Here is a 14782-nt window from a genome sequence, read left to right as displayed (position 1 = left end):
CATAGCTCTGATTGAAACTACTTTTAATAGTCAATGCAAAAAAAAACGCAAGTAATTTTTAATAATGCTCTTTAATTATAATAATAAGTACATAAATAAAAGTCATTAAAATCACAGGTTTCAATCAATTACAGGCAAAATAAATATAGATGATTGCGCATTTAGTTACTTCTGTAGTAATATATCAACAACGGAGGCTCCTATTTCATTAGGTAATGTAGTTCCATTGGTTGTAGACATTGACGATTGAGTTGGTAAAGCTACAGTTACTTCTTGGCCAACTTGACTTTCCTGTGGTAGAGTTATAGCTTCTGTAACAGTGCTTCCTTGCACAGTATTTACATAATTTATAGCATCATTAATAATTGCTTCAGGTACTATTACTTGTGATTTCACAGTATCAGATTGGGGCAAATATATGTCTCCAGTAATATTAGTGTTATTATTTATTGGTTTTTCTCCTATAGCTTTGATGATATTATTATCTGCCAAAAGTGATTCTGGTACTACCACAGGAGCAACAGTAACCGAAGAAGTCACTTTTTCGTTGTTAATGACGTCTGTTGTTGTTGTTAGGCTTGCATCAGCATTAGTAATGTTATCACCAGCTACGGATGGTACTGACACTACCAAAGGGGAAAGTGTTATTGAAGGGTTCACATTTTCATTATTGATGGCGGCTATTGTTGTAGCAACATTTGCATCAGCAGTAGTTATGTTATCATCAGCTACGGATGGCACTGACACTTCCACAGGAGAAACTGCTACTGGAGGAGTCACATTTACGTTGCTATTAGCGACTATTGTTGTAGAAACATTTGCCTCAGCAGTAGTTATGTTATCACCAGCTACGGATGGCACTGACACTTCCACAGGAGAAACTGCTACGGAAGGAGTGACATTTACGTTGTTATTAGCGACTATTGTTGTAGCAACATTTGCATCAGCATTAGTTATGTTATCACCAGATACGGATGGTACTGATACTTCCACAGGAGAAACTGCTACTAAAGAAGTCACATTTACGTTGTTATTATCGACTATTGTTGTAGCAACATTTGCATCAGCAGTAGTTATGTTAGCATCAGCAACGGATGCTATTGACACTTCCACAGGAGAAACTGCTACGGAAGGAGTCACAGTCGCATTGTCATTAGCTACTATTGTTGTAGCAACATTTGCATCAGCAGTAGTTATGTTATCACCAGCTACGGATGGCACTGACACTTCCACAGGAGAAACTGCTACTGAAGGTGTCACATTTACGTTGTTATTATCGACTATTGTTGTAGCAACATTTGCATCAGCAGTAGTTATTTTATCACCACCTACGGATGGTACTGACACTTCCACAGGAGAAACTGCTACTGAAGGTGTCACATTTACGTTGTTATTATCGACTATTGTTGTAGCAACATTTGCATCAGCAGTAGTTATGTTAGCATCAGCAACGGATGCTATTGACACTTCCACAGGAGAAACTGCTACGGAAGGAGTCACAGTCGCATTGTCATTAGCTACTATTGTTGTAGCAACATTTGCATCAGCAGTAGTTATGTTATCATCAGCTACGGATGGCACTGACACTTCCACAGGAGAAACTGCTACTGGAGGAGTCACATTTACGTTGCTATTAGCGACTATTGTTGTAGAAACATTTGCCTCAGCAGTAGTTATGTTATCACCAGCTACGGATGGCACTGACACTTCCACAGGAGAAACTGCTACGGAAGGAGTGACATTTACGTTGTTATTAGCGACTATTGTTGTAGCAACATTTGCATCAGCATTAGTTATGTTATCACCAGATACGGATGGTACTGATACTTCCACAGGAGAAACTGCTACTGAAGGAGTCACATTTACGTTACTATCAACGACTATTGTTGTAGCAATATTTGCATCAGCATTAGTTATGTTAGCATCAGCAACGGATGCTATTGACACTTCCACAGGAGAAACTGCTACGGAAGGAGTCACATTTACATTGTTATTAGCGACTATTGTTGTAGCAACATTTGCATCAGCAGTAGTTACGTTATCACCAGATACGGATGGTACTGATACTTCCACAGGAGAAACTGCTATGGAAGGAGTCACATTTTTATTGTTATTATCGTCTATTGTTGTAGCAACATTTGCATCAGCAGTAGTTATTTTATCACCACCTACGGATGGTACTGACACTTCCACAGGAGAAACTGCTACTGAAGGTGTCACATTTACGTTGTTATTATCGACTATTGTTGTAGCAACATTTGTATCAGCAGTAGTTATGTTAGCATCAGCAACGGATGCTATTGACACTTCCACAGGAGAAACTGCTACAGAAGGAGTCACAGTCGCATTGTCATTAGCTACTATTGTTGTAGCAACATTTGCATCAGCAGTAGTTATGTTATCACCAGCTACGGATGGCACTGACACTTCCACAGGAGAAACTGCTACTGAAGGTGTCACATTTACGTTGTTATTATCGACTATTGTTGTAGCAACATTTGCATCAGCAGTAGTTATTTTATCACCACCTACGGATGGTACTGACACTTCCACAGGAGAAACTGCTACTGAAGGTGTCACATTTACGTTGTTATTATCGACTATTGTTGTAGCAACATTTGCATCAGCAGTAGTTATGTTAGCATCAGCAACGGATGCTATTGACACTTCCACAGGAGAAACTGCTACGGAAGGAGTCACAGTCGCATTGTCATTAGCTACTATTGTTGTAGCAACATTTGCATCAGCAGTAGTTATGTTATCACCAGCTACGGATGGCACTGACACTTCCACAGGAGAAACTGCTACTGAAGGTGTCACATTTACGTTGTTATTATCGACTATTATTGTAGCAACATTTGCATCAGCAGTAGTTATTTTATCACCAGCTACGGATGGTACTGACACTTCCACAGGAGAAACTGCTACTGAAGGAGTCACATTTACGTTGTTATTAGCGACTATTGTTATAGCAACATTTGCATCAGCATTAGTTATGTTATCACCAGCTACGGATGGTACTAACACTGCCACAGGAGAAACTGCTACTGAAGGAATCACATTTTCGTTGTTATTAGCAACTATTGTTGCAACAACATTTGCATTAGCATTAATTATATTATCACCAGCTACGGGTGGTACTGACACTTCCAGAGGAGAACCAGCTGCTGAAGGCGTCACATTTACGTTGTTATTAGCGACTATTGTTGGTTCAACATTTGCATCAGCATTGGTTATGTTATCACCAGCTACGGATGATATTGACACTTCCAGAGGAGAACCAGCTGCTGAAGGCGTCACATTTACGTTGTTATTAGCGACTATTGTTGGTTCAACATTTGCATCAGCATTGGTTATGTTATCACCAGCTACGGATGATATTGACACTTCCAGAGGGGAACCTGCTTCTGAAGGAGTCAAATTTACGTTGTTATTAGCGACTATTGTTGTTGCAACATTTGTAGCAGCAATAGTTATTTTATCACCAGCTTCGGATGCAATATTCGTTGATTCACTTCCACCGTCACCGTTTAAGGAAGGTAAGTTATTTTCGGTACTTAAAGTCGGTAAATCACCATTTGGTTTGTTAAACTCTTGTACGGATGGAATATTATTTACAGTATTGTTAACGCTTGATGAACCAATCACTGGTGTCTCGTTAACATTCCCACTAGAGTTATAATTTACATTAATTGGTTGATTATTATTTACAAGATAACTATTGCCATTTAAATTATTTCCAGAGTTATTTATATTGTTAATGTTACTTGATGCAGACACTGTGTTGTCATTAACATTCCCAATGGGAGAAGGAGTTAAATTTTCAGATCCATTACCATTAAGACCATTATTATCAAGGCTTTGTTCAACGGTTGCATTGGTTGACGCTGTTATGGATGGTCGTCCGGCCAACCAGTTAGGAATAACACTTGATAAATATTGCGCAATTGTCTGGAGTAATGTTCTTTTTCCATCAAGTTGTTGTTTAGCTTCTGAAGCCCAAGTTAGATTTACGTTACTTAATACCGACGATTTGTTATTTAATTTTTCAATATCTTTATCTAATTTAAGTTTAAATTTTTGAATTGAAATAGCATTAAGATGGCTTAATAGTTGATTATTCAGTTGACTATTTCCATTAGATGCCCTAGCATTTTCTTGTATCTTTGTTTGAATTAGTTTAATTATTGCATCCCTACGTTCAGTTTCAGTACTATTAGGACTTAATCCTAGTTCTTCTTGAAGATACCTTCTCAATGCTGCTTGCTTTTCTAATTGTGTACTGGATAAAGTGAGACCATATTTAACATAAATATGATGTCTCCAAATGTCTGATAATTCAATAGAACTTTCTTCTTCAGTGTTCAAAAAGTTATCACCTTCCGAATCTTGATTCAATTCCTGTCTTATCTTTTCTATTTCTTTACGCTTCTTTTCAACTCTCTTTTTGTTGTCCTCTTGTTCCTTCTCTAATAGTTTCTGCCTTTTTTCTTCTTCTTTCTCAAGTTTTTGTTGGCGCTTGCGTTCCTCTTTTTCCTTTTTTTCTTCTGCTTTACGTTGTTCTTTAGCCTTCTTTTCCTCAAGCTTACGTTGTTTCTCCTCTTGTTTACGTTTTTCTTTTTCTTCTTTTTCTCGTTTTTTAATTTCCAATTCTTTTAATTTCTTTTCAAGTGAATTGTTTTCGCCGGTATCCTCATCATCATCACCGTCGTCTTCATCTATTGAAGTTACAGATTCATCAGAGTCGGATCTTTTATACCGCAGTAACAAATTGGAATCGCTTGGCTCATAGCGCAAATATTTTGCACTTACTAGGCAAAAGCCCATCTGTAAAGTTAAAAAGTTACATTAAATTATTAGAAAATATGTTATCATAAAAAAATATTCTATTATTGATTTATTTTTAACAATACAATACAATAGTGGTAAACTAATAGACAGTTGTTAAATATAGAAATTGATTAATAAATTTGTGGAATGTTGATCTATTGTTTCTGCATGAGTTACTAAAACCTTATATTTAAAAGCATTTGAAATAATAAAATTTCATTCTTAAGGATCTAAAACATTCTGTTTATCTTTGTTTAAACAAATTAACTCTATATATTCATGAATACTTTTAACATTAAGAATTTTTAAAATAATTATCTTTCTTAACTCTTCCTAACCTATACTCAAGCCAAAACGTAATAGCAAAAGGTTGTAACATTTAATAATAAAACTAACTTCCATATAATCGTAAATATAAATACTATAAAAGTATTTTTATAGTTTGAGACTTTTATATAAAGAATATTAATTTAGTGACAATATAAATAATAATTTTAAAAATATTAATAAAAAATTCTTCAATATAAGTTTTCAGTAATTCAAAAATTCTAACTTTCGTCAGTGTTTAAAATAAAACAAATTCCAATAAACCAATATTTATACCTAACGTTAAATTAAGAATTACCTAAACGTTAAGTCTAAAGTTTAACTTAATATTTTTTTAATTCAAAATATACAAAAAAGAAAACTTACGAATAATATAAAAACTGTTATCCGCATTTTTTACAATTCGTTCGCACTAAAACTTCATGTAGTACACAAGAGTTCGTTCGTTACTATGAACCGAAATACATTAAGCTAACCATTTTATACTTGGTCTAACAATTAGTTTAGATAAGGGAGATAATGCTTTCTAAAAAGATAACTAAAGACAAGAAACAACAAATTTGTTTTCGCATAGACTGACTCATAACAAACAGCGGTAATGACATAAAATAATTAACGCCGGATGTAATGATACAAAACAAATATCGCAAAAAAGATATGACGACTAATTAAGATGCAAATACTTTATTATATTATTAAATTTAATATCGGTCTATGACGTATGAACGATTTACTTTTTCTTGAAGACACGGTTATAGTGTATATTAATTATATACAAGTTAAAATATAGTTATTTGATGAATGTGTTATGTAAGTAAATGAATCCTACATATAATAATTTTATAGACTAGGAAACACTTTAAATCTATTTGCCTATAGCATTAAATCGTTATCTTTAATTTATTTTAAAAATAAATATTTAAAATATCATCTTTCTTTGCTTATTTAATACAAAAATTAAAAACATATATATGTATTTACATCATTTTTATTAGAGTATTATATTTTTATTAATAATTGATTCTCTGATTGTTCAATAAGAATTCAATAATTAGATAATGACAATTCGTTGAATACTTGCGTTTATCTTTTATTCAAACTAAAATTATTATATCTTGTTCTTTGGAACGTTGTTTAACAAATGTAGTTAGTTAGAGCCACAGTCTAATTGTAAATGGAAAATTTTAGACGATAATCCTTTCTTATTTATCAGTTTTAAAAAGATGGACTTTGAATGGAACACCAAACAATAAAAAACAAAATATTGTATTACCTTAATAAATTAAATCTCAAAGAATTAAGTAAAAAAATTGGTTCATATGTATTTTGATACAACAAATTGGAAAAACAAAAAATGAAATATTTGCCATCTATAAACATTATAGGTATAATGTATACCTAAGTGCTGTTTCTCGAAAAAGGTGAGTGATTTTTTGAAGATGTTTGACTTGAAAAGCATACAGGCAGTATTTGCATTTTTTTGAGTTTATATTCAACTAAAATCCCTTTTATGATTTACAGATAATTCATAAATAATTACTCCTATATAATTTTATCAACTTTCTGTAAACTTCTTTATTTTGATCTGGAAATATTGGACATGTAAGTTTTTTGAAATTTATTAATTACCCAGAATTGTTCGTGTGTGGAAGACGAGCAATTAATTTAGTACTAATTCTAATACACATCTTTATTAAAGTTTTAAATGACACTGATTTGTTGCAAATTTAACTTTTTCTAGAAGGTCATTAAGGCGTTACGCAATAAGATTAAGTCACGAGTTTAAAAACTTATCTCGAAGATTACTTTGTTTACTTTCTTTGTTTAGTGTTTGTTAAATACAACGGAAACCTAGATTATGATTCCCAGATAAAATTACCCAAATTTTGGTATATAAATTTAAATACGATGGCTCTTCAAGACTCGAGACTATTCAGGAGAGGATTCCCTATAAAATAATACTAACCGCTCATGACTTTCCTGACTGGTTCCATATGTTTTGACGTAACACTCTTTAAAATTCATCTCATTCATTCTCTCCGCTGCAACAATCTCCTAAGGTATACTATTCAATCTTCAAGCATCTAAACTACACACATCAACATTGCCTAGGGATATTTCATTTTTACCTTATTATATGAAATTCTGTTTATATTTTGTTAAAACTATTATATATGAAATTGAAGTTTATATTATGATTTAAACTTGACATAAAAAGAGATGTGTCAAAGATTTTTAAATTATTTATTTGTGATTTTATTTTTGGGTGTAATTTTTACTTTGTACATAATGGATTTTATGTAGGAAATTATGAAAATTAAAGTCATAAAATAACAAAAAAGGCATTTAATTAAAGTTAATAAACAGTATTTCCTCCCCTAATCTTAATTAAAGTTCGGCGTCGGTTTTTCGTGCTCAAAATTGAGTTATCCAAATCGAGCTGTGGTATCAGGTCCCTGGTTCATTTCAAGTGTAGGAAAAGTTGTTCTTCTGTAACCAAATTTGGAGAAAAATTTACCATAGCTCTTCGTTGTAACATGTCCCATGCGCATTCAATGGGATTCATGTTGGGGGACTGAGCAGGCCAGTCCATAACCCTGATTTCATGTTAACTAAGCACAGTTGATACCAGCTCAGGCGTATGGGCACGGGCAGTATCGTGAATGAGTTGGGACTCCTGTCCCATTTGTACCCTGTGTGGAATAATCACAGGTTCCACTACCTCATTGCGGTATTTCAGTGCATTCATGTTCCCTCTTATCTAAATGAGATCGGTTTGCGCACCGATAAGAATACCAGTCCATACCATAATAGTGCCGCCTTGATATGAATGAACTTCTTGTGGATGCTGGAGACGGCTTCGTCTACCAGGAACTCGATAAACTCTTATATTCGGATCCGGATATATAATCCGAATGAAATCCAAACTGAAACTCAACAGAAAAAAGCACCATGGACCATTGCTCGTCACTCCGTGCGAAATGTTTTCGAGCCCACAATAGTCTCCGTCCGCGATTGTCACGCCGCAAAGCTGGAACCCAAAGTGGTCTGTGAGAATGAAGACCAGCTTTATTTAATCTTCTTCTTACAGTTTGGTCACTAACCAACAATTGGTGGTCAGATTGTAGCCTTTGAAACATTTGCATAGCTGTAATATTGGGTTGTCTCCTACCGATATTTTGAAAAAAACGGTCCTGTCTAGGAGTGGTGATGCGATATCTGTCTGAATGCAGTTCAGCAACATCGTCTGTAGTACGATATCGTGACCATAACCGGGAGATGACATTTTGGCCGGTTTGCAGAGTTTCAGCAACCACGCTTTGTATAGCGCCCGCTTCCAACATGCCTGCAACTCTAATCTGCTCTTCCCTTGTCAAATGTCGACGTGGCATAACAATAAATGTAACACACGTTAAAATTAGGAAAATTGAAGTAAAGAAGAAAATGTCACTTAATTTTTCAGAACTTCACTGTTTTATTGTAACATGAACTAACTTTTGGACGGCCAAATTCGAATAATCGAGTTTTTTTTTTGAATTTGGAAAGTAGTGGTGGAGACGAAAATATTTTATGAACAAACTTTTTCTATACAGTAAATAGTTTTTAAGTTCAGAAGCCTTTCATGTAATATCCCTAGAGATGGTTGATGTGTATATTTTTTAGATCATTCTCCTGCATTTAATTCTTATTTCAATCACGCATATGTATGTATCTCCTTCTTATCTTTCCTTCATAACATATTTTTATAGATACATTTATGTGCAAAAGTACATGAATTACAAGGACTTTGATTTTGTGTAAGTGTTTTTTTATTTTTTTATCTGATATTGTTGTATTACAAAAGACAAACCAACGAAAATATATATGTTGTATTTGACAGTCATAACATAGAATAGGTTATTATTCAGCTCATATAAATGATTCTTGTGTTCTTGAACCTAATAATAAAAATATCAATTCCAAACTATCCACTATGGAACTATCTTCAAAACTTATAATATTCCGTTTAAAAAACTTATCTTTCCTGACGTATGGTGCAAAATACATATATAGCTACTTACTGATTATTTCAAAATATTAAATAGTTCTAATTATATGACATTATTATTTTAGATTAATTAAACAATCATACATTATTATTTTAGACGCAAACATTATATATATTTTCGTTTTGTCTACATTCTTTATGCTAATGCGTAGTATTATTTTGTTTAGTAGTCCATTACCACTTTTTCCTAAAGACCACTACCAAAAAGAACATATTGGTAATAATTAAATTTAAAATAATAATCTATTGCAAAAGACTAGGGGGTTAAAGAGTGTCACAAATAACACACGTGATTAGGTTTTCTTAGTAAAATTCTCAATTATTAGTCTTACTGGTATTTTGGTAATAGAAATGTTTATAACTAAAAACATTATATTCACATAAGTAAATAAGATTGTGTCACCAGTTATTAAAGTGTTCGTAAGATGACGGACGCTATCTCGTCTTTACAAACAAACAAACAGCAACAAACCTTCATTACAGTGACGCGATAATGTCTGTTATAACTATTTCTGCAAATGTCCGCAGTTACACTGCATCATGACGAATGTTATGGCGACACTTTGCAACGTAACGATGTTGCGTTTCATGATACCTATTTCTGTAAATCTAAAACCGGATTTGACTGAAAATTATGTATTACTATACTTACATTTAATTAAAATTGATATTTTTATTTAATTTTAAACATCCTTATTACTTTTTCGTATGAACTATAGAATCTTTACTACTTGATTTATAATTCTAACGGATTTTATTACTATTTATTAGTATTAATACAAAGAAAATTATTAATGTCCATAATAATAATTCGTACTATAATTTCTTATCATTTATTAATCAATTACAGCAGAAATCCGATAGCAAATAAAAATGATAATGCATTCTTATTTTTAAAAACTTGATTCTATAACAAATATATGTCTTTGTTTTGAATTATTGATTTTTTAAAACCATACATTTTTTATCTGCATAAAAGGAGTTATGAGAAAAACGTACATAAAACTAGACTGCCCAATACTCCAACACGACAAGTAAAAAACATAAAGTGACATAAGTTGCCGTCGTAGGCCCTGTTCCAACTATGGTAATGTTTCACTTGGAATTTAATATAAGACTCTTAAAATTTTATTTGGAAAAAACATAAATGTTTGCCTCAACGAATTTTAGACGAAACTCTATTACAATTAGTTTTCTTTTGGTTGACCAAAAAATAGCGACTGCGTTACTTCAAAATAATACTTTACTCAATATAATATATTTTTATTGACAAAAGCATTACAATTATCAAAACTTTTATTATTTCATGTTTCATAAGGCTGTGAATTTTTATAATTAATAATTATATATACTATACATGAAGTAATCCTACATGACCTTACTTTATGTACACTATAGTACGCATGGGTCATGTACCTACATAACTCCATCCGAATATGGCAAGGGTTGGGACGCAATACGTCGGCTAGTTTGTAACCTCTGAGTAAAAACTATGCAGTCAAATATTTCTTTGTTGTGACAACAAAGGACATACATGAAATTAAATAAAAAAAAATATTATAATTTCTGAAAAAACGTTGGAAAAAGATGCAGTTTAAATCTTAATGAAATCATTCATCTTGTTTACTAAGAATTAATTTACACAAGAACCATTGTCAAATATTTGGTAATAAAATAATATTTATATATAAAATTAAAAAATATATTATAAAACATAAAACAGGTGTTTTCAGGAGACTGTATGCGTTTATTTGACTTTAATTATCTATCTTTTTCAGTGAAAATTGTTAAGATTTAGCCAGAGATAACAAAATAAACATTCAATAAAACCTCTCACTTTAGCTATATCTTCTTTCAAACAACAGTGGAGTTCACTAGACACATTGAGATAAGCGAAATTGATTACTTCGAACTTTCTACAAATACTATAAGCCTAATAGACTTGATAACTGAAGAAAGTATTACAATATCAATTAAAACTATAATATATTCATTCAAATGGATGTACACAATAAAATTGATTCAAATCTATGTTTAATCGACATTCCTAAATGTATGGAAGCTATAAATTTTCAATTAATTACATTTATCATAAAAGATTTTATAGATTCTTTTACACATCGCTTAAAGTAAACCTGTACTTAGGTGTAGTAAACGCTTTATTGTCTGTTTTGCATTAGATTTTTTTATTCGTATGTTTACTAATAGAGCTAACCGTTCTTTTACTTTTTATACTTGAAACGTAACTTTCTTTTCTAATTATTCATACCTTTTTCAAAAGACAATTCATTAGTTAGTATATATGAGTACATATCCTTTCCTTCTTTGTTCTGGGAGGATGCATGCAACAGAATACATCTTAATGATGATATCTAAAACTTTCTCGAGTACGTATTTAAATAAAACTGTTGTTTGTTGCTCGAATTTTATTTGTGAGAATATTATTGTACTTGGGATTCTCAATGGGTTAAGGCAAAGTAATCGAAACTTCGAGTGAAACATAGGTTTTTTTTATATTTAAAAGTTTAAACTTTTATCACTTCATTTGTTTTCTTATAAAAATATTTAATTTACTGAGAAAGGAAGTAAATTATTATTAAATAGAAGTCATATAAATATTTGTTCAATTACAATTACATATGTCAGCGTATATCAATGTTATTTTATTATTAGTACATTTTGAAACCCGTGACATACGTAAATATTAGTAGTATCGATATAATTTTTATTTATTTTTATTCATTGCATGTGCCTATTATTCCATTTTATTTACCTAAATGTTAAAACTCATTTTTACTGTCATTTTACTGTTTCACGGGTATAATATACCTCATAATTTAATCTGACATCTTTACATTGCTTAAAACAGATAATCCTAATAAAGATTTCCTTCTAGTAAAATTGATATCTAAAGAGGCGAAACGTTTTAATATTCCATGAATTCACCGTGTGCCGGTGCCGGGTCCATCGTATTGCAGAGGAAGAGCCTAAACAATGCCTCGGATTTACGACCCAGGTATTTGTTTAAGGAGCCCCTATCTTACGCGCGATAAACGCTCACCTCCACCATCTAAGCTCCCCTCTCTATTAACCAAATTTGAAACGAACCTACTAGGGCTGCCTTCGAAGTACAGGCCCAAGTCTTTTCGTAGGTTGTAGAGTAATTTAGCGGTTATACCTCTACCGCGTCCCGCTTCTACCGCGCAGAAATTGACGACAAACCCATTCTTAGTGAATTGGTTAATAAGCTCGTATTACTTATTAACCTTGTTGGCATGGTCTTTGGGGCTTTTGATTAAACACAAATTAAATTAAATAACGACGTTAAAATTTGCGAATACAGAAATATGTGTATTCTTGAAGCCGACGCACAAATATCCTCTGGGACTTTATATTGTTTTTCATACTTATCGAACCTTATTCTCCAATCCTGTGCCGCTTTAATCAAAATAGCCGCTTTAATCTTAATTAAAATAGTATCTGGAAACTTTATTTACAATTCTTATTTTTCCCAAAGATTTAGACAAACACGTTATAGGATAAATTGGTACTGACAACAAAAAAATATTAGACTAGCTAATGTTAGCAAGACTTTACCTTTGTAAATTTTCATATGTGTAAGTTTTGTTTTCTTTACTAATGATAAAAAAACGTCTGTATAGAAGATTTAGAATTTTTATACTACTTTTTGCTATTGTAATTGTCCGCGTGGACTTCGTAATTTGGCAAAGAAAGAAATATATAAGGTGAGTTAAAATAAAAGATATGTTATTTTTAAATTTGTTGTTTTTAAGCAACATTACTGTAAATTTTCATTAAAATTTGTTCAGTAGTATTGGCGTAAGAAGCAACACATATTCTTACAAACTTGTGCATGTGTAATATTAGTAGATTTTACATTAGTTTGCTCATTTGTGTTTGATGAAGATGAAAGTAATAAATCAAAAAAAATACGTTTCTTAAGAATCAAAATATTAAAAGAACACAGATTTATAGTTTAAGTTTTTAGTTTACATGAAAATTAATTTTAAGCTTGTTATGCTGACTCTACAATCTACATACAATGAACGCCTACAAAAGCAATATATTTTGTATAACTAAGATTCTTATCTGTTATCACACTCGTTTTCCATTGGGAAAACCGTGCTGCTGATATCTAACATCTAATTGTATACCATAATCTTCAAAATAAATAATGTAAAGTATAAGAACCAGGCTGAAAACAAAACACATTAGTAATTTCTAAGAATCTACAAAGATGGTTTCTAAAATCATTATTGCATTTTGCTTCGTAAGTTTATTTGTAAAATATTATTTATTACTTATTAAATTCTTACGTATTTTTATTTTATTTTACAATCCTGTTTGTATTTATTATTAATAAATGGCTGTAAAAAACTAAAAATTCAAAGTTACAACTTCATAATTTTAACGTACCTGATTACCTTTAATTTGAATTTCTGGCTTTATAAATATGTATTTTATAGGTGGCGGTAGTAGCAGCTATTCCAGCCCAGCCTGGTTGGGGCGGAGGTGGTGGAGCTGGTGTCTTTTTACCACCCTGGATATCATCGGCTCCCTGGTTTCCTCAATGGACCCCTTGCACCACTGTTGGCAGCTCCTGCTCTGATTGTTCAACTAAAATAGTATGTACCAAGATCGGTGGACTACAAAGAACTTGCTCAGATCCTACAAAGCCGTATTGCAATCTCGGTGAATGCTCAGCAACCCCGTCTGAAGAGTGCTCAGCACCAGTTGTACCAGAAAATGCAGCGTAATACCACGCATATCATATTAAATGGACTAATAACAAAAGAATCTGATTTTAACAATGCTTATTTCCTTATAAAAATGTTTACTATTACAGTTTGTACAAGTTTTTGTATTTATAGTTTAAATTATATTCTTCTAACAAATGTGTATCAAATGTCAAAAAATTATTTTATCGAACTAAAAATTGGAGTTATTTAATTAAATTTAATCTAAATTGTTGTTATGAGGTATTAAAAAATGCAAGATAAAGAGCAATGTTTCATTCTAACCATTGGTTTACATATTTTGTAAGGCTTTGGAAGATATTAAACATTATGCGGATAATTCATACTTGTTTCATTCATAATATTGAAATGTTTTAAAATATATCGTGAAGTTTTGAAAAGTAAAGTGTTAACAGTCCCTAAATGTTTTGCAAACCTCGTTGATTTAGTACTAAAAATAAAATCTAATTTTTTTATTAAAAACTTGAAATATTTCCATTTATTTAAAATTATTATTCCATTCAGTAAAAAATTTAAATATAATACGAATTTACTTGATCTAAGGAATGCATGAGTCTAGGAGTTACGAAACTAAATACGTATATATCTAAAATATAAACTTTATATAAAAGATACTACGAACTAACAAATGTATTAAGAATAAAAACACAAAAAATATTTTAAATGTCAAATATTCGACGATATTATATTTTTAGAAATAGTTAAATAAAATTAAAAAAATAGGGGAAGTAGAATTGATTCATTGCCATATGTGGCACATGTGACGTATATGAACATACTTTAATAGTAAAAACTTATT

The 14782-nt window shown here is 31.6% G+C and overlaps 2 protein-coding genes across 2 annotated transcripts; one reads left to right on the top strand and one right to left on the bottom strand.

Moving 5' to 3' along the window:
• Positions 1 to 52: 52 nt before the first annotated feature.
• On the bottom strand, positions 53 to 5629 carry LOC116771431 (putative uncharacterized protein DDB_G0282133). Its single transcript, XM_061523157.1, has 2 exons — positions 5524 to 5629; positions 53 to 4827 (listed from the first exon to the last, which is right to left on the bottom strand). Exons 1-2 carry the CDS (start codon positions 5548 to 5550, stop codon positions 166 to 168), a joined length of 4689 nt encoding a protein of 1562 aa, XP_061379141.1. The 5' UTR covers positions 5551 to 5629; the 3' UTR covers positions 53 to 165.
• Positions 5630 to 13361: 7732 nt separating this feature from the next.
• On the top strand, positions 13362 to 14304 carry LOC116771235 (uncharacterized). Its single transcript, XM_032663036.2, has 2 exons — positions 13362 to 13496; positions 13693 to 14304. The coding sequence occupies exons 1-2, from the start codon at positions 13464 to 13466 to the stop codon at positions 13981 to 13983; spliced, it is 324 nt and encodes a 107-aa protein (XP_032518927.2). The 5' UTR covers positions 13362 to 13463; the 3' UTR covers positions 13984 to 14304.
• Positions 14305 to 14782: the final 478 nt, after the last annotated feature.

Source organism: Danaus plexippus, chromosome 17 (assembly GCF_018135715.1).
Source record: "Danaus plexippus chromosome 17, MEX_DaPlex, whole genome shotgun sequence".
Taxonomy (NCBI): Eukaryota; Metazoa; Arthropoda; class Insecta; order Lepidoptera; family Nymphalidae; genus Danaus; species Danaus plexippus.
This window is presented reverse-complemented; position numbering and strand designations above follow the sequence as displayed.

Coding starts and splice junctions, on each gene's coding strand:
- LOC116771431 (XM_061523157.1), bottom strand. CDS start 5,550: ATGCGGATAACAGTTTTTATATTATTC. Junction 4,828..5,523: donor TAACAGTTTTTATATTATTC/GTAAGTTTTCTT, acceptor TTAACTTTACAG/ATGGGCTTTTGCCTAGTAAG.
- LOC116771235 (XM_032663036.2), top strand. CDS start 13,464: ATGGTTTCTAAAATCATTATTGCATTTTGCTTC. Junction 13,497..13,692: donor TCATTATTGCATTTTGCTTC/GTAAGTTTATTT, acceptor TGTATTTTATAG/GTGGCGGTAGTAGCAGCTAT.